The sequence below is a fragment of the Protopterus annectens genome, chromosome 4.part1 (genome assembly GCF_019279795.1).
Source record: "Protopterus annectens isolate FY-2018-M chromosome 4.part1, PAN1.0, whole genome shotgun sequence".
NCBI classification, from domain to species: domain Eukaryota; kingdom Metazoa; phylum Chordata; order Ceratodontiformes; family Protopteridae; genus Protopterus; species Protopterus annectens.
In genome coordinates, this window is record NC_056734.1 from 190888647 (window position 1) to 190908737 (window position 20091).

Below are 20091 nucleotides of genomic sequence, written 5' to 3' on the forward strand. Positions count from 1 at the left end.
GCAACTGAGATTGAATGCACATGCCTAGCCAGGTCTAAATGATTGTTGCCCAATTAAATATGTATTAAAATTGAAATCATTAGATAAATAAAAATATTTACCTTTTAAAAATTTATACATATGCACATATACATATATGTGAATTTCATTTTTTTTGTAGTAAGAACTGTAATCTGTTTTATAAATGTGCATATTATATTTATGTTGCATGTTTAAGGTTTATTTGTTGTATAATATTATATATTAAGTTATTAATTTTATGAAAGGGGTAAATATGGAGTTGCACTTTAAGAAAGTGGGATGGATTTAATGATGCTTTAATGGATGCCTTATTTAAGAATGATTTGTATGTCTGGGGTTTGCCTGAAAAAAGTTCATTGTGAGAATTGTGAATGAAAGTGCTAAAAATAAACCCATTTGGGATTTAAGGATACCCTGGTGCAACATCTTTTTGTTTTTAGAAGTTTACAGTTTTATTTCATGGCTTATAAATCATGTTGCAGATTTTGGCATTCGGTATTAATTGTGATTTGGTAAGCCAGTCTTGTAGTCTGTGAAAGGCAAGTTGTAGTTGTATTTAAATTTGAACAGGAGTATCAGCTAAGGATATCAAGTTAGAGTCATCTGTATACTGAATAATGGTCGCATTTTCTACTACCCTGTACATATTATTGATGAATATGTTGAATAATATAGGAACAGAGATATCCTTGTTGGACTCCTACAGTAATGAGTAGGAAAGTCGAGTAGGTGTCTACTGATTGGGATTTCCAAGAGAGATCTCCTGGCATGAATTGCACAGAGCACTGTAACTGCACTCTGAAATTGGAAGAAGGATAAACTTGATGAACCCTACCCTACCCTTGCACAAGACCCTACTTTAACAGTGCTTAGGAGTGGCTAACAAACCTTTTTTAAGGACTGTGACGTCCGCACTCTGGGCCAGTAATCAAGGAGCCTGAATCCTCACTACTGACACTGGAGAGGGACGTTTACTTGGAATACAAATGGATACACTCAATATTTCCAAATGTAGACCTCTCTGCATCAAGCACAATTTCCCTTAAAAGCACACAGGGAACACACTCATCCTTGGGTCCCGATTTCTGTATATCTGAATGTCCCCAGGTCCCCAGTAAGGCTTCCCATTGGCACTGTGTAACCAGTGCTTCAGGTCCCTGCCCCAAATAGCTGGCAAACACATTTTGAGATTTAATTTGCACAGACACACACACACACACACACACACACACACACACACACACACACACACACACACACACACACACCTGGGAAAGGCTGGCCCAGATTTACTAGTTATGCCACTTTCTGTCCAGACTGCCACCACTCCATTACTGTAAGGCTGTTAAAAGGGTATCCCATTATACTGAGTGAAGTTATTATTAATACAAATGGTAATGTTGACTAAACAGCAAGGCTTTCAGGAGTAGCCACAGTTATCACCAAATAAATATGTGCAAATTTTCTCAAAAGGACCGGCCAGAATGAGAAGTTTATTTATTTTATTTTACATTTGTTATCGGGAAAGTCTGACTGGACTAGGTCCATTTACAGTGGAGGCCCAGGGAGAAAACCTCCACAATTATAACAATAATACATGTTTTATACAGAATTATAACAATAATACATGTTTTATACAGAATTATAACAATAATATGTGTTTTAAACAGAATTATAAGAACAAGCTAGCAGTGAAGAACACCATTAGATATTTACATGTGGGAATTTATAGACAGACAAGACATAATAGATATTTACATGTAGGAATTTTTAGACAGACAAGACATATTAAAACAGCATTATTCATATTTTCAGGCTAGAAAATAATAAATAATAAAAGATCGTGACAATACCAAATAACTAGAATTTCAATCACAGGCAATATTAAAAATAACACAGATGGAAAGTTTCTCACAGATACAGAAAATCTAACTCTGTTTCCTGCACTGTCCCCCATAACTAAAAGCTGCCAGGGTTTAACACCTATGTGCTACAATACACAATAGACCTTCAGCTAAGTTTTATTAAAGCATCTGGAAACCATAAAACAATTAAACCATTCTACTCTTCCTACAGGAGATACAAACTATTCTATAGTAGAGACATTGCATCTCTGGCTCCCTTCATAACTGTGGGATAACATCTTTATGGCTTAACCCATAAAGTAATTTAATTTCGAGCATATTTTTTTTCAGAGTCAAGTGGATTAACCTCTTCCCTTCCAGAATATGCTGTTACAATGTATACATTTAAACAGCTGCAATAATGTATGCAAATTTCTTTTCTCTCCAGCAGAAAACACCTTTGATACATTTTAACACAAGCAAATCTCACAGATACATTTTCAGCACAAGCAGCTGTACAAATCAGTTTGATATACAAATGACATATAACTATTTACAAAATTCCAGCTAGCTGTGCTGGCATATGTTACATATCCACCACCTCACTTCCCATGGCATGGCTGACATTACCACCTGAAGTCACAAGGTCACCTAACTCCTATTAAGAAAATTGATAGAATGAAGTGTGTAGCCGCATTTAAAGCAATTAATTCTACAAGGAGCACTTTGTTTCTGTCTGTGCCTTTTAACTGTCCCTCAATTAGCAAAGCATCCTGATTTTAACTAATATTTTGGCTCTGTCTCTCTCAATTTTTTTTGATTCACTGAATATTATAGTCAATCGGTGCCAATCATTCCATGGCAGGACTAGTGCAGAAATGGAAAAAGGGTTGTGGATGGATGGCTAGATAGATTGTCAGTCATTAGAGTTTCATAATTCTTATTGTTCAGAAAATGCATGTTGAGGCAAAACCTGTTGTTCTGCTAACTGTAAGTGACTTGGAGCAATGTCTAAAAACTGTCCTTGAGTTTGAGTCTTTGCACCCCTCTTTTAATTATTGGATTTGTCCAGAATTCGTAAGCAAAGAAGATGAGAGGTATAATGCAGTCTGTCATCAGGGTTAATTGCTTTAACCAGCTTTCAAAGCCAGTAAAACACTTTGCACGCCTACACTTTTGCTTTCTTTCTTTCCTTTTTTCTTTACTTAACTGATATTCTAGTAGTACATCAACAGTTAAAGCTCCATGCATTGCAAAGAATTGTGATTTGGATCTACAGTCATAACTAGCTTTTTGTGTTCTCAACTAGATGCAAAGATTCATCTCTCGAGCTTTGCTATCAAGCTGAATTTCTTTGCATCCATGTATCAAACGCATAATAAGCTGTAATGGTCAGAGACTCAGTCATAATCTGATGTATTGTTGAACTGCTCTTGTCTAGACTGTCAAGCATGTTTAATAGTAGAAAATGAAATGCTGTGTTAAATGCTTTGCTCAAATTTAAGAAAATTGAAGCAGTAATTTCATTTTCATTTAGATGTATATTTTTGTGTTTAGGAAAGATAGAAGGGCAGTGTCTGCTGAGTTGGTGACAGTAGGTTATTCTTTCTTAAGTGGAGATATATTTGATATGAAGTTGTCAATCTTCTCTCAGTACTTGATAGTGGGATCGGTTCTGAGCCTCAGAACTGATTCAGCCGTTACTTCAGCTCGTGCCTTCCAAACACTCGAGCCAGGCACTACCCATAATGCTCCTCTCAGAATTACCTCAGATCTCGTTTGCCGCTTCGTAGGTCAGACGCGTTTGTCCTTTTCTCAAGCCTTGGCTTTTTCTAAAGTAAGTTTATCTCTGTTAAGACTCTTATCTCTCCATATTTTTGCTTAACGTCCTTCTTCAATCTTCTTTCTGTCTACCTGCTCCACTCGTAGCTTCATGTGAGTGTGCTTCTTTCTCTTCTTCTTCTTTCCATTGGTAGTCCTTTTAATACCATCGTTGGTACATTTCTTTCCTTTATTACCTTTTTTTTTTTTTTTTGGTATTCCTACAGTGGATATAATAAGTGAACACACCCCTGTTAAAATGTCAGTTTTTGTGAGATAAAAAAATGAGACCAAAATAAATAATTTCAAAACTTTTCCACCTTTAATGTGACCTATAACCTGTGCAATTCAGTTGAAAGACAAACAAATCTGTTCGGGGAAAAAATATAAAAACATAAAAAATGTACAATAAGCTGGTTGCATAAGTGTGCACATCCTTAAACTAATACTTTGGTGAAGCACCTTTTGATTTAATTACAGCATTCAGTTTTCTTGGGTGCACACCTGCCATCAATTAGAGAGACTCTGATTAACCCCAAATAAAGTTCAGCTGTCCTAGTAGTATTTCCTGACATTTACTCAATTGCCTGCTATACAGCAAAAGCCATGGTTCTCAGAGAACTTCCAAAGCATCAAAGGCATTTGATTGTTGAAAGGTATCAGTCAGGAGAAGGTTACAGAAAAATTTCCACAGCATTGGATATACCATGGAACACAGTGAAGACAGTCATCAAAAGTAGAGAAAATATGGGAGAACATTGACATTGCAAAGAACTGACGTCCCTCCAAAACTGATGAAAAAACAAGATGAAGACTGGTCAGGGAGGCTGCCAAGATTCCTACAGCAACACTGAAGGAGCTGCAGGAATTTCTGGCAAGTACTGGTTGTGTACCACGTGTGGCAACAATCTCCCGTATTCTCCATATGTCTGGGCTTTAGGGTAGAGTTGTAAGACAGAAGCCTTTTCCTACACAGAAAAACATCCAGGCCTGGCTGAAATTTGTAAAACAATGCATCAAGTCTCCCAAAACATGTGGGAAAATATGTTATGGTCTGATGAGACCAAGGTTGAACTGTTTGGCCACAATTCCAAAAGGTACTTTTGGCACAAAGACAACCCTTCGGATCTCCAAAAGAACACCATCCCCATGATGAAGCATGGTGGTGGCAGTACCATGCTTTGGGGTTGCTTTTCTTCAGCTGGAACTGCGGATTTTTCAAGGTGGAGGGAATTATGAACAGTTCCAAATAACAGTCACTTTTGGCCCAAAACCTTCAGGCATCTGCTAGAAAGCTGAAGAGGAATTTTACCTTTCAACATGACAATGACCCCAAGCATACATCTAAATCAACAAAAGAATGGCTTCACCAGAAGAAAATTAAGTTTTGGAATGGCCCAGCCAGCGCCCAGACCTGAATCCAATAGAAAATCTGTAGGGTGACCTGAAGAGGGCTGTGCACAAAAGATGCCCTCGCATTCTGACAGATTTGGAGCGCTGTTGCAAGGAAGAGTGGACAAATATTGCCAAGTCAAGGTGTGCTATGCTGATAGACTCCTACCCGAGAACACTGAATGTTGTAATTAAATCAAAAGGTGCTTCAACAAAGTATTAGTTTAAGGGTGTGCACACTTATAGAACCAGCTTATTGTATGTTTTTTATTTTTTGTATTTTTCCCCAACAGAATTCTTTGTTTTTCAATTGAATTGTACAGGTTGTAGGACACATTAAAAGTGTAAAAAGTTTTGAAATAATTTATTGTGGTCTTATACAACTTCGCTGTAGTGACAAAAAAATAATCAAGGTCACCAACAACACAGCAGGGGACTCCCTCTTCCCTAACTACATAGGCAAAATTTGTAACATCCTACCTACTGCTATTACCTCAGCAGGCTAAAAGGTTACCTTTAAAAGACTCCTGAAAGAACACCTAAAGCACACATGGATATGCACATGTTCCCCACCTGGCTGACCACCCCCCCACCCTCTCCCCTTACTCTTGCCCTCTGACTTCAGCTTCATCATCAAAAGAATGTAACTTCTCTAGCTTCCTTCCAGTTCCACCTCTAATTCATACTGCTTAGTCAATACCCATGTGTCACTGCTAGGTCACTGTTATCTATCCACTACACTTTTTTCTTTTCACATCTACTCTTACTCTATAATTAGCTACTTACTTCTGCTGCTTTTCTGACTTAACCTGTTATCCAGTTTCCCATCTCTGCCTCTTCTCCTGCTGCTATACTCCCTACTGTGTCTAATCTTTGCTCTCTTTGTTGCTATGCTCCCTACTATGGCTACCTTGCTCACAAGTCAACTGTATAAAGCAAAAAATGCAACCCCTACTAACAGTGTTCACCATTATGTAATGCCTCAACCTAAAACTGTAAAAGATGTGTTCAAGTCTATGTAAATATGTTAAATATTAAGCTTCAATGCTATGTTACTAGTCAGTGTTAAGTTTGGTACTATGTAAATCTGAATGCTTCTGTATACACCTCATATTTTCCTTAAAACGTAAGTGTGGAGCTTTTCTCCCCAGGCCTCCACTGATAATGGACATACATCCATTCGGACTTTCCTGGTCAACAAATGTAAAATAAATAAATAAATGTTTCTAGTAACCAGAAAAGAGGGTACTTGGAGACCAGTTCTAGACCTCTCTCATCTAAACACTTTTCTGAAGGTGCCATCGTTTGTTTCCTCAGGCTTGTATGCTGTCTCTGGATCTCAAGGATGCTTATCTCTGTATCCCAATTTGTCTCCTTTTCAGGATGTTTCTATGTTTCTCTGTTGCTTCCTGGCATTTTCCGTTCTCTGTTTTGGCCTTTGGCCTTTCTAGTGCCCCAAAGGTATTCCCCAAATGCCTCGCTGCTGTGATTGCTTTTTTCAGGATTCAGGAGATCCAAGTACTTCCTTATTTGGGTAACCTCTTGTTTCAGACTTCTTTCCAGAGATCTTGCTGTAAAATCTTAATTTTGCCATTTGTCTTCTGCAAAGCTTGTGGTTTACAATAAACTTCAAAAACTCTTTTCTGACTCCTTCTCAGGACCATGCTTTTTGTGGTGCAGGATCCAGACAGTGCCTATGCCTACATCCCTGTCTCCTCCCAAAGCCTTGATGCTCATTTCCTTCTTTCAAACTCTTCTTCCTCTGGCCTGTATTATGGCCTTGGAGTTTCTGAGAGTTCTGGGATTCCTTGCTATCCACCATCTGTATGCTCGCTCTAGCCAAACTCTATATGAGAAAGATTCTGTGGTTTCTGTCAGTTTGACTTCAACATGTGCATCCTCTGGAATTTGTAGTTCCTGTTCTACCTTGTATCAAGAAGGAACTTCATTGGTGGATCCAGCAGTTGTCTCTAAATCCAGGGCTCCCTTTTCATCCTCCTCTTCTCTCCCAGGAGCTGTTCACAGACTCTTCAGGCATGTGATGGGGAGTAACTTTTGGTGCAGGGGATATGGTCACCAACAGAAAGAGCACATCAGTATCAAAGACACAAGAGATCTTCTGCTGGTGCTTTAGGCTTTTTATCCTCTTTTCTCCCCTGGACCTCTCAAGGTATTTACAGACAATACCGCAGTGATGTGGTATGTAAGCAAAAGGGGGGGGGGGTACAAGACCTTAGCCAGATGGTACTCCTGTTGTGGCATTTTTCTTTCCAGTATCAAGTGACTCTTTAGGCAGTTTACATTCCTTTAGATAAAAACATTGTGGCGGATGCTCTGAGCGTGTTCTTAACTTGATCTCACGAATGGATGCTTCACAGCGATATGTTTCTGGACGTTGTCCACCAGTGGGGTACTCTTCAAATAGATCTATTTGCCTCCCCTCTGAACAGACAACTTCCTCTGTTTTGTGCCAGTGTCTTAGGTCCTCTGGTGCAGAAGGTGGCCACCCTCTCTTTTTCTTGGAAGGGGATGTTTCTTTAAGCTTTCCCTCCCCTTCCCTCATTACAAAGATCCTGTTTAAAATTCAACAGGATGTTTAAAATTCAACAGGATGCTCCCAAAATCTTGTTGGGGACGCCCTTTTGGCTGAGACAGCATTGGTTCCCTCTTCTGCATTTAGCCAAGGGCAGTCATCACATATTACCTCACAGGGTGGACCTGCTTACACAGGATAAGTGATCTCTTATCCATCCCCACCTGCCCACTCTTCAACACTCTGGGTGATAAGATTTTGAATCCACATAGACACATTTTTTCTGCGGATGTGCTTAGGGTCATGCAGGAGGCCAGGAAATCCAATACTAGAAAATCCTATTTATCCAAATGGAAGAAGTTTTCTGTTTGGTGTCTTTCCGAAACCTGGATCCACTTTCTGTGAATGTTCCTTTGGTTCTCTCTTATCTGTGTGAATTGCTCAATACTGGGTTGGCTTATTCTTCTGTTAAGGCCCACTTATCAGCTGTCTCTCCTTTTATCTCCTCATTTAGCTTCTGGATTTAAGGATAAACAATTCCTTATTGGCGTCCATCATAATAAGCCCATTCCTCCTCCCTGGGATGTTAAAATTGTTTTGGAAAAATTTACTCCAGCTCCTTTTGAGCCTTCTGCTTCAGCTTCCTTGCAACATTGCTCTTGGAAGACTGTATTTTTGTTAGCCCTTACTTCTGCCAGACTGGTGCCTGAGCTTCAAGCCCTTATGGCTTGTCCTCCTTTTTTGGTGTTTCATAAGGACAGGGTGTCCTTGCATACTAATCCTTCTTTTATGCCCAGGGTGGTGAGTTATTCCTAAATCAGTCTATTAATTTAAGTATTTTTCCCTTCTCTATAATCTGCTAGTGAGAAGGTGCTGCACACGTTTGATGTGCATAGACAACTCAGATTTTATTTGGATAAGACTAAAACTGTTAGGAAATATGATCAGCTCTTTGTTTCCTTTCATCCCAGGTCCTTGGAATTAGCTGTATGCAAGAAAGGTCATTCTTCTTGGATCTCAAAAGCTATTTCTTAGTTATTCATTCCATGGTAAGTAGCTTCCTTATTCAGTTATGGCTCATTCTACTAGGGTTGTGGCTTCTTCTGGTGCTTTTTTCAAGAGTTTGGATACTAACTTTTTTTCTTGAGGCTGCTACCTGCAGTTCTGTGCATACATTTACCAAGCACTACAAGTTGGATGAAATGTCCAGAGCAAGAGCTGTTTTTTCTAGGGCCATACTTCATGGTTTCCTAGAGGGCTCTGCTGGTCCTTCCTCCTCCCAAGATTCTTCACGAACTTTGGCACTCTCCCTAATGTAATGAATACTGCAACAGTGAAATGGCAGGACATAGTACAGTTGTGTAAAATCTTACCATAATGGTAGATAGGTTCATAGGTAGTTACTAGGCTATCTGCCCAAAGGTATTTATAAGCCTAGCCAGAATGTGTTGGCTTTCGCCACCCCCTTAGATTAGTTCCCTGTGCCTCTGTCCAGCAGGGCCACTGAATTGATCCCCAAGATAAACTTTCTGTTTCCCATCCACTTGACACGATTTCTTTTGAAGAGTGTTAACGAGGTGCTCTGCCTAATGTAGATTGGGATCTTGTTCCAAAGCATGGGAAGTCTCCGGGACAGGAATCTATCCCTCCAGCATGTCCTATTTATTGTTGTGGTGAGGTTGAGATCCCTAGAGAGTGTGGCTCGTGGGGATAAGGTTTTCTTTAGGTGGAGCATGTCCATTAATTCTGGGTTGGACATGTCCTTCTCTTCACTGTTGCAGTATTTACTCCCTCCCTCAACCCCCTGGTCCATTTCTGTTCTGGATGTACTGTGATTGCCTTTTCTTTTCCTTGGACTGGTGTTCCTACTTAGGCTGTTATTTCAGAGGATGGTACGTCTGGATGTCACCTTTATGCTCTATGCTACGCAAGGAGCATGTGTGTGACATACACTGTAACTTAAAGGAACCTAAAGACTTTACTATACTGGCCAGACATCGGGCCTCCCTTGGCAGGGGATCCCTAATGTAATGAATATTGCAACATTGAAGAGAACGACATCTACCATTATGATAATATTTTACACAACTGTACTTTCATAAGTAAAAGCAACTTTTAAGTTTCTTTCTAATTTTCTTCCAGGTAAACTTGAAAATACTCCTATATTTAATCTGTTTTGTACCATTCTTGCAAAACATTATCAAGTAATCCTAACTGCTTTTCTTCTAGTGTCGTGTGGAATTCGAAGCAAGTCCATCTGTTCCTGGAAGACTACTATTCTTTACTTACTTTAAAGTTTGTTTTCATTCTTCCATTATAACTCATTCACACCAATGGACCTCAGGAAGTTTGCACTCTAACTTCCAATGAGCAGAGCCTAAGCCTTTTTGACAGAATCAACTTATGTTATTACATTTCAAACAAATGTTCATATCTCTGGAGCCATAGGTGTTATGAAAGAAGTATAAACAGCAAATGTCAGCACAAACTATTTTTATAGTGGTAGTATTCTGAATTTTATAAGTCACAGTAAACACAGTAACTATTACATTTGTAATGTTTTGTAAACAACTTGCAATATCTCAGCAACTACTCAACGTACACACATACTACCAGCAGCATTTTGTTCATTTGGTTGAGAGATTTCATTTGAGACTAAGGAGTTGTTTATTGTTAGTTGAGATATTTAGAAAAATGTGAAAATTGTATCTATATAAATTGTCATAAAAGCAACAGTTAATATCTATTTACCTGTACTAGACTGAGGTCAAACATTAATGCAGTTGAGTTTGCCCTTGTGTAAAATTTAAGATGAAATCTTTTAAAACCTTGTACATAGCATGGTATTGGGATTATTGATACAAATATGAACAAGCAATATTTGATGCCTAAAGGCGTCAGCAGGAGTTAGCTGCAGATGCAACTGGAGGTGTCACTCGGATTTAATGAGATAATAGTCTTTTCTGCTGGGTTAACTTTATCATTTGACATTTGTTTCAAATCCTAAAAAATGTTTCCTCATTTCTGTGTTCACATGCAAGAAGGATTCTGCTCTATGCATAATCTTTTTCTCTGCATTTGCTGATTTATTTCCTTCTTCCAAATGTTCCTCATATTTTCCCTTCTTCAGTCTTCCTACCTAGTAATATAAATACTCTTTTTTCCTAAACTATAAATCTTTGTTTCTTTTAACCACGCTTCCATTCCTTGTTTTCGTAAAGAACCTTTTTCTCATATTATGTACTTTAGTCCAACTACCTCCCAAATGTTGTTATATTTTTAATGTAACTTGATACTCTTTCTTTTGAGTGACATGTCACTTTTTTAAATACTTCAAATTTAAATGCTAGCAACTCCTTTGCCCATGTTTCATAACAAAACCTCATGTTTAAATAGGCCACCTATAAAATTTTGAAGCAACGTAACATTTTCTGTGCATATACAAATCTGGTCTCTTATGGTTAACCCTTTTCTTGTCTGCATCATTAAAGATTCCTAATTATACAATGCCCCCCCTCATTAATATTCTATAATGTGCACGCTGATTGGTTAGCATGCACATTGTAAATCAGAGTAATAGTAATGGAAAAAGGTCTGGACGCCCTGACTTTTTCCATTAGTATAACTCTTTTTTTAAAGCAACGGAAAACGCAAGATCTCCGTTGCTTTTTACACACTGTCTCTCTATGTTAAACAAGTTTAACATCGCGAGACAGCTTTAAAAATAGTAACAGAGATCTTCCCATCTCCACTGCTTTTTTTAAAGGTGTTTCGCTATGTTAAATGGGTTTAACATAGCGAGACAGCTTTAAAAAAAGCAACGGAGATTCTCCGTTGCTTTTTATAAAACTGTCTCGCTATGTTAAACTCCTTTAACATAGCGAGACACTTTGTAAAAAGCAACGGAGATCTTGCTTTCTCTGATTATCCGTTGCTTTTTTTTAAAGCTGTCTCGCTATGTTAAACTGCTTTAATATAGCGAGACAGTTTGTAAAAAGTTAACGGAGATCTTGCTTTCTCCGTTGCTTTTGCCCACAGCTCTGATGTACTGCGTAAGCATACACATGCACAGTACATCAGAACTGCCGCAGAATACCAGACAGCTGTGGAAGGGCAGCAAGGAGGCATTATACAATGCCATTATTTAAGAAAAATATTTTTTTTTCTTAAATAATGTCATTGTATAATAGCTATAACCCACTTCTGGGTGTGGGTAATGCTGGATTTACCCATGGATATCTTTGGCTACTCGGGCTTCGCCCTCGTGACCAAACCACATCAACTGTGGGTAAATCCAGCATTACCCCCAACCAGGCGTGGGTTATTGCTATATTAAAAATTACCCATACCCATTTGTGATGTGAAAAAAACTTCAGTTTTACAATATCATTTACACTTTCGCATACTTTAACAGTATATTACATAGTCTATTCTTGTTCATTGGTAAATATTATGCTTTCTGTCTTTGTGGGTTATGTTAAGCCTAGCCAGTTTACGTCAAAGGTCAGAGTCGAACCCTGTATTTTGTGTCTGTTAGGTAATTCCCCTTTTTGCATAGTTCCACTCTAATACATGTATATTCATCCTGTGCACTGTTTCTAAGTCAGCTGCCTTTCAGTGGTCAGAACTGTATCCCATTCCCTACCCCACTTATTCTTTCCTGCTCTTACAATTGGTGTCTTGCCCTCTCACTTCTGGGGAAAATCATCAGGTATGCTGCAGTTTCTCCAAACATATCTAAACTTAATTTGATTTAGCACAATCATAATTAATTATGTAACCTCCAATGCTTTCCTGCACTTAGTTCATCACATAAAATGTGGCTCAGTAACTGGATTGTTAACTGTCTGAATTTTCACTTTTAATTAGTATAACTTTTGAACATTCCTAAATTTCAGAGGACCAAAGTGCATCCCTACCAGTTTATTTTCAAATCAGTTCTTTTCACGTTTGTTAATAAATTGTATATCATGTAAAAAGAAAATGACGTAGTTCTTTTTTATTGTAACAATTCCAAGTACAGTTAGTTTCTTTATGACAAATATTATACTGTTTCCATTCATAGTAAAAAAAGTTGAATTTGATGTTACTTCTTTGGCCTGATTTTCTTTTCTTAACCTTTATCTTTTCCTTTTAGAAGTACCAGCTGCTGATATTTCCTCTTCACTTCTTCTCATTCTGACTGTAACACAGAAGATGGTCTCTCTCACTATTCTGTTGGAAATCATTAACACAAAGTAGAATGTCACTTGACAGTTTTGTTTTCTTGAATCTTAAACCATATTTTGCCCACTCGTTTTATTGGGCTGTGGCAAAAAAAATAAAATAAATGACAGGCTTGGATAGTGCCATCAGTAAAATAACTAAATTAATTTGTTGTTCATTTCTAAAATAGTAATTGGCACTTTTTCAATGTGATGAAGAATGTGATGCATCACTTTGTGATATGTTTTATATATCTACTAGTCTTCTGTAATCCAGGAATGTGTGTCGGTGTAACATTATTATTATTATTATTAGTAGTAGTAGTAGTAGTAGTAATCTGTGCCTATCACACAGTCTGGTTCCTTTGCTTTTGAAGGTCTCCATTATGCTTTTGTTTAGTAAAAGAAGACTTTCCTCAGTTTTATTTTTGTATATTCATGTCAGTCTACCAAAACAAAATTCCTCAAAGTCATTTATCTGAAGTATTGCAATGAATGTGATATACAATAAATTAAACTTCCTAATAGTACTCACCTATTTTTTCAAATGTAGATATAAATAACTGGGTAAAGAAAACTTCCTATTTGAAATACAGTTAGTGGACAGTGTGTCATTTCAAATCTGGATTTTTTTCATAATTCTGTATTTATTTTTTATTTTCATTTTTAGGCCGAACACTGGGTTCTGGTGCATTTGGAAGAGTCGTAGAGGCTACAGCCCATGGTTTAAGTAATACACATTCCATTATGAAGGTGGCTGTTAAAATGCTAAAAAGTAAGTTTCAACATAATCATGTGGTCCCAACTAACTAAAAAATGTTGTGAAAAATTTCTTAACCATTATGGTTTGGGTGAATTATCTGTTGTTTGGTTGAGATTAACAAACTGTTTGATAGTTTGCTGACTTTTACATTGTTTGCTATAGTTTGCCGGCTGTGTTTTAACAAACTGTTTGACTTGACTATAATTTGCTGGCTGTGTTTAACAAACTGTTTCACATTTGGTGGAAATATAGGCTGTATGAAGGCTATTAATCCTCAGATAGCCAAGTTAAAGCATATGGATGATGGTCCCCTCCTGACAGCTATTTTCCTGAGACGGGTATAAATTCCCAGAGTAAGGAAACAAGCCATGTTGGTCATCTTTGTGGGGACAAGGGGACGGCTTTAAAGTCGGCAATCACAAGGGCAAAAAGCAAGCATTCAGAAATATTTTAAAATAAATTGTCTGTAGAAATAGAATATCACTGCCAGGTTAAAACTGGCTAGCAAACCTCAAAAAATAAGCATCTTTGAATATTTGTAAGTTTATTGAAAATCTTTAGTGCTTTCATTTGCTGCTACCGAACCCCATCAGAATAATCTTATCACAATAAAGCAAACTAAAAGTAATAAAACTAAAATAAAATTGTTGAAATACAGGTGGCCCAGTAGGAAATTAGCTGGAATAAAGAAGCTGAACCATGACAAAGTAAAATCTTCTTTTTTAATACAAAATGGTGAGCGCGTTCTCAGTGGTAACCATTGCTTCATCAGACAGTGCATTCAAACAGCAACAGCACTTAAATACTTTAATTCATTACTAAAACAACCAATCCTAGCACTCAAAGTTAATTCAGCACTCAGCAATCAATTAATTAATTTCTATGGTTACGTTTTGTTCTTAGTTAATTGCTGAAGTCAAAAAACTCTGTTTAACAACCACATGCACAAAATGTAAAGACAAAAACATGTGGATAAATATAAATAAAATACATAAAAAGTGAATGAATAAATACATATACTCATGTTCCCCATTTAGTAACTACTTATGTGCATGGGTATAAGTATAAAAATATATATAAAAATATAAGCAGTACACACTCAACAACTTAATACATATATTCTGCCTAATAAATGCACATGTCCACCTAGTAAATGCATATGCATTAATACATACATCTCAACAAATGCTTGTCTTTAGTGATATCTATGCTAGAAGCAGCTCAAGAAATACTGTCATATTGACCCAAAGCCCTGCATGTGTTTATGTAGTCTTCTCTTGTTAAAATAGTATTATTATTTTTTATTTTATTTTAACCTTCTAGATTTTAGCACTGGCTTCAATGGAACACTATCATTCAAACCCAAACCTCTGTGTGCTCCTAAACGCAAAATCCATTTTACTTCCATATATTCAGTAGTATTGACTATGTCCCCCATCCTATTACTGATATTCTGAATGTGTGAAACCTGAAACAAAAATATATGGTCATCTCCCTTATCCAATGTATGCTTAGCCAAAGCACTATACATTTGCCCTTTTCTAGTGCAGTAAAGGTGATCCCTTATCCGTTCCCTAAGGTGACGGTTAGTTTTGCCAACATAGAAATGGCAACATGTTGTGCAATGAGCTACAATACAGTACATTCTTAGTATTGCAATCAGCATAATTCCTTAGCTCCCATAGACGCCCTGTTCAGGGTGCTTAAAAAACCTTGATTCATCTATATAAATGCACTGTGTGCATTTTCCACATCTCTGGGTACCATTCACTGTGCTATCCATCAGAGTAGGTATCCTTGGATAGCAAAGCTGCTGTTTCAGATTTTTCTTATTTCTCAATGCAAAATGTGGTTGTCCACCCACTATGTTGGTAGTATCCTCCTCTACTAACAACATATGCCAATTTTGTCGTATGATGGTTTCAAACCTTTTCACATCCCTTGTATATGGTAAGACCATCGGAATGTATGGTAATACACTATTCCTGATACCTACCCTGTCAATACCTGCTCTATCAGAGTAGTAGGGCTTTGCTTTACCTTTCCTTTCTATGTGTACTTTATGGTACACATTATCAATTTCATGTTCACTGTACCCCCTATTAATGAAACCTGCTCTTAGCTTAATTAACTAATTTCTATACACTTCCTCTTGACAACATAGGCGAGATGTTCTCATTGCCTGATCTCTGATTATATTAGGAAAAATCTTAGGGTTATGCATACTGTTTCTGTGTAGAAAAGATGGTCTGTAACATTGTTTCCTATGTAATTTCATATACCATTGGTCATTTTCTCTGTATATGGTAATGTCCAGTAAGTCTAAACTCATCTCAGAACAGTTCATTGTAAACTTTAAAAAGTCACTAGTAGTATTTAGGTATGCATACAGGGATTTAAGTTGTTCACCATCACCTTTCCAAAAAATAAAAAGATCATCTACGAAATGCCTGTAAAAGGCTATTTGGGGATTACCTAATAGATGTTCATATTCCCAGTTAACCATAACCAAGTTTGCATATGTGTTGGCACAACTTGTGCCCATGGCAACCCCTGACAACTGCTTATAGCATATGCCATTGAACATAAATATGTTGTGCTCTAAGTACTAATTCTAGTAGCATACAGAGAAAGTCTGTCTTAGTATTAGAGAACTGTCCCTGCCTTGTCAACACTGAGTTTACCATGCTTATCCCCTGGTCATTGGGTATACTTGTAAATAAAGACATATATTGTGGCCAGCATCCCCATATTTGCTCTTCCCGTTTGCTTCACTGCCCCATGAAGGTCCACTAAAAACTGTTCTGTGTCTTTCAAGACATATGCGTATTCATTGAGTGCTGTCTTCAATTCCGTATCCAGGTGTATAGAGATAGGTTCTGTTAGCCATCCTGCCCCTGCTACTATAGGTCTAAATTTCGGGTTATATGGGTCTTTGTGTATCTTGGGGAGGCCATGGATTTGAGGTATGAGTGGATTTTCAACAGTAAAATAATTGAAAAGATCTTTACTTTATAGTTCCATGAACATGCATTCATATAAGGTACTAGCAATCTGTTCACTCATTTCAAACACAATTGCTGTTGGTACTTCAACATATACATTTGGATCCAATAACATTTCTTGCATAGCTGTATTATAAAAGTGAGCATTCAGTATCACCACTAGTCCCCCTTTGCCAGCAGGTCTTATAACTATGCTATAATTAGTCTCCAAGTCACACAATGCTTTGTGCTCACTCTTTGTCAAATTATACTTTACTATACCATGCGCTAACTCCCCAGATCTTGTTTGCCGCTTCGCTGCGAGGTTGCATTTTTTTTACCGGCTCAGGTCAGTGTAAAAAATGTTTTCTTTTTGTGAGGACTTTTAAAATTTAAGGTTAGTTTTCCCTATCTGTTCATTATCTTACCCTTAAAAGCTTAACAGTTTTCGTTAAGCCCCCCTTAGTCAAATTGATAAACGGGCCTTCTGGCTTTAGTTTTTCTATAGTTATCCCTATAGTTTGCCCTTATTGAGTGGGTGTGTGTGTGTTTTCCTAGTCAGCCCTTTAACTTCTCCCCTTGTGTGAGTGTTTGAGTGAGTTGTGTGTGCAGACTGTGTTAGATTGTTAGTGTCCACTATAATGTCCAAAGACACTAAAGTCTCAGGATTCAAGAAGTGTGACTCGTGCTGTCAGAAGATGTCTCTGACAGACAGTCACACTTCTTGCGTTTATTGCCTGGGACCCTTGCACCTGCAGGACTCTTGTTCCGTTTGTCACGGATTTAGTCCAAGAGTCCTGCAGGAGTGCCGCAGTAAGCTAATTTTGAGGGGCTTATTGAAGCCTGATGACTCCCCGTCTAAGTCTGGCTTGGGGAAGTCATCCAAGCCCGCCAAACCCTCGGCTCCAGTTCTTGAGTCGACGGCTGGCGGAACCGAAAGTGCTCCGACATCGGCTCCAGTCGGATCCGATGCGAGCAAGAATTTGCCCGCTCCAAAACCCGTATTGGAGCCAACAACAGTGCGCAAGCGCTCTAGGTCACCCTCCGTAGAGTCCATTCATTCGGCTCCAGGATCGCCCTTACTGTCGGAGCGGAGTCATAGGACTCATTCTTCCAGGTCTTCCAGGCTGTCCGACCATGACATTGAGAGGGTGGTCAGTAGACTCGTCAAGTCTCAGGCACTGGCCCAAATACTCCAAAGTCCATCTCACTAGACTGTGGCTCCTTCGGTGCCAATTTAGATTCCTCCTCCGACTCTTCAGTTGAGTTCGGAGCCGGAGTTTGTCGGAACTGGGACCTTACCCACGTCGGAGCCGATACTACCACCTTCTGCCCCGGCGTTGTTTGCTGCGACCTCTTCATTGGTGCCGTCCGTGGATAGGTCCGAGCGCGGGGACTCCATCATCGGCTCCGAGGGGGCGAGTGGCATCGGACCCTTGTCCGACCCTGTTCTCCCTCTCGGAGCGTCGGCGCTGGTTAGTTCGGCCCTGACTTCATTCTCGGAGCCTTCTTTGTCAGCGCCGGGAGCGGTCCTGGTATCCTCGGAGCCAGGACTTTCTTCTGTGCCTGATAGGGGAGCCTTTGAGGTGATGAGGAGCGTGCTGGATCCAGTGTCCGCTCCAACGTTGGTTCCTTCAGCTCCTCCCTCTACAGTGCCTGTTACTGTCTCTGGTCATCCTCTGGCAATTGATAGCAGAGATCCAAAGCATAGGGTACCCACTTTGGGTGCCTCTTCTTCATCCGAGGCCTCCCCTGAAGCTTCAGGGGAACCCCCCTAGGAAAAGAAAGTGCAAGAGAAAGCACGTAGACTCTCCCGAGTCTATCAATTCGGACACCGACTTGGATGAGTCTGAGGGTTCCCCGAGATCCCCCTCTGAGGATGTCTCCTTTTCAGACATCTAGAGATCCTGAAACAGAGGGGGAATTGGTCCACCCTCAAACCCTCCGAGGACGAGTCTGTTTACCTTGACGTTTTTGGGTCTCGCCCTTCCACCTCCTGAGTGTCCCCTCCTTTCGACCCACTGATGGAAGTAGTGGCCAGAAAGGCGTGGGCAGCTCCTGAATCGATGGAACCTACCCCTTGGAGGCCTTCTAAATTTATTTCTGCTCTGGTAGACGAACCATTTCTGACCAAAGGTGTATCGGTAGATGCTATGGTGGTAGCAGCCGCCACTAAGAAGGAATTAGCTGATCCTTTTGTACCTGTTCATCCTCCTAATAAAGAGTCCAGGACTATGGACAGGTACGGTAAGCGGACATTTGCTTCAGCAACCTTTGCCATGCGGTCGCTGAACTATTTATGTCATTTCACCCGCCTTCAGAGAGATTTGCTCAAAGAGCTGGGTGAAACCATACAGGATCCTTCTGCTGCGGGGTATCAGGACAAGATTAACTCCCAGCTGGCTACCCTGAATTCCATTGCCAACTCCTCCATACGGCTTATCTCTTATGCAGCCGATGGAGCAAGTAGGGCCACAGGCACAGGTGTTGTGTTAAGACGTCACACCTGGATGCGACTCTGTAATTTTGCTGATCCCTTCAAGGCGTCCTTCACCAACACTCCCTTTGATGGTTCAGAGTTGTTTGGACCTCAGGTGAAGAATACCCTCACCAGATGTGAGCAAGATGGTAAGACTCTCTCTGCCGTGGGAGTCCACTTTTCCACACCATCTAGACCATACCTTAAAGGTCAGAAGGGTGGAAAGATGTGGTTCCGCAAACCACAGGGAGTCGCGCCTGCCGCACGTGGTGAACTTCCCCCCAGAGGCAGAGGGAGGAACAATGATAGACGCCGCCCCAGAGGCAGAGGGGGTCCACAGAACCAGGGTTCCAGGGAATCCTTCCCTGACCAACCCTTTCAGCATCCCTGAGAAGCTGTCCGACTGTCCACCTTCGGAGGCAGTCGGGGGAAGATTATCTCTGTACCCGGAAGCCTGGCAATCCCTCTCTCAAGACAAATGGGTACAGTCGATCATATCCGAGGGTTACAAAATCCCCTTCTTTTCCCCTCCGATCCAACCACCAAGACCCCTCCCAGATGTACCACCCGGACAAAGGGGTCAGGCACAGCTAGAGATAAAAAAGCTGTTAGAAAAAAGTCATCCAGGCAGTCCCAGCAGACCAGCTAGGATCCGGAATCTACTCCAGGTTCTTTTTGGTACCAAATAAGACAGGAGATTGGAGACCCATTTTGGACCTCAGCAGACTGAACAAGTCTGTGCAGAAGACAAAATTTCGGATGGTAACACTGCAGTCCATTCTGCCCTTCTTGGGCAGAGACAACTGGATGTGCTCGTTAGACCTTCCGGACGCGTACTATCATGTAAAGATACACAGGCACTCCAGGAGGTTTCTCTGCTTCTGGCTGCGAGCCAGTCATTACCATTTCAGAGCCCTGCACTTTGGTCTCACCACAGCCCCCCAGGTGTTCACCAAATATTTGGCAGTGGTCACAGCTCACCTGAGACAAAAAGGATTCCAGGTGTTTCCATATTTAGACGATTGGCTCATTACCGCTACCACCAAGCAG

General features: G+C 39.7%; 1 protein-coding gene across 1 annotated transcript in view; it reads left to right on the forward strand.

Annotated features, from left to right (window-relative positions):
* Nucleotides 1-20091, forward strand: part of PDGFRB (platelet derived growth factor receptor beta) — a 743049-nt gene that overhangs the window by 399401 nt on the left and 323557 nt on the right. Inside the window, exon 12 of the mRNA XM_044070754.1 lies at nucleotides 13486-13590. Within this exon, the coding sequence (XP_043926689.1) occupies nucleotides 13486-13590 (105 nt within the window). The remainder of the gene's footprint in view (nucleotides 1-13485; nucleotides 13591-20091) is intronic.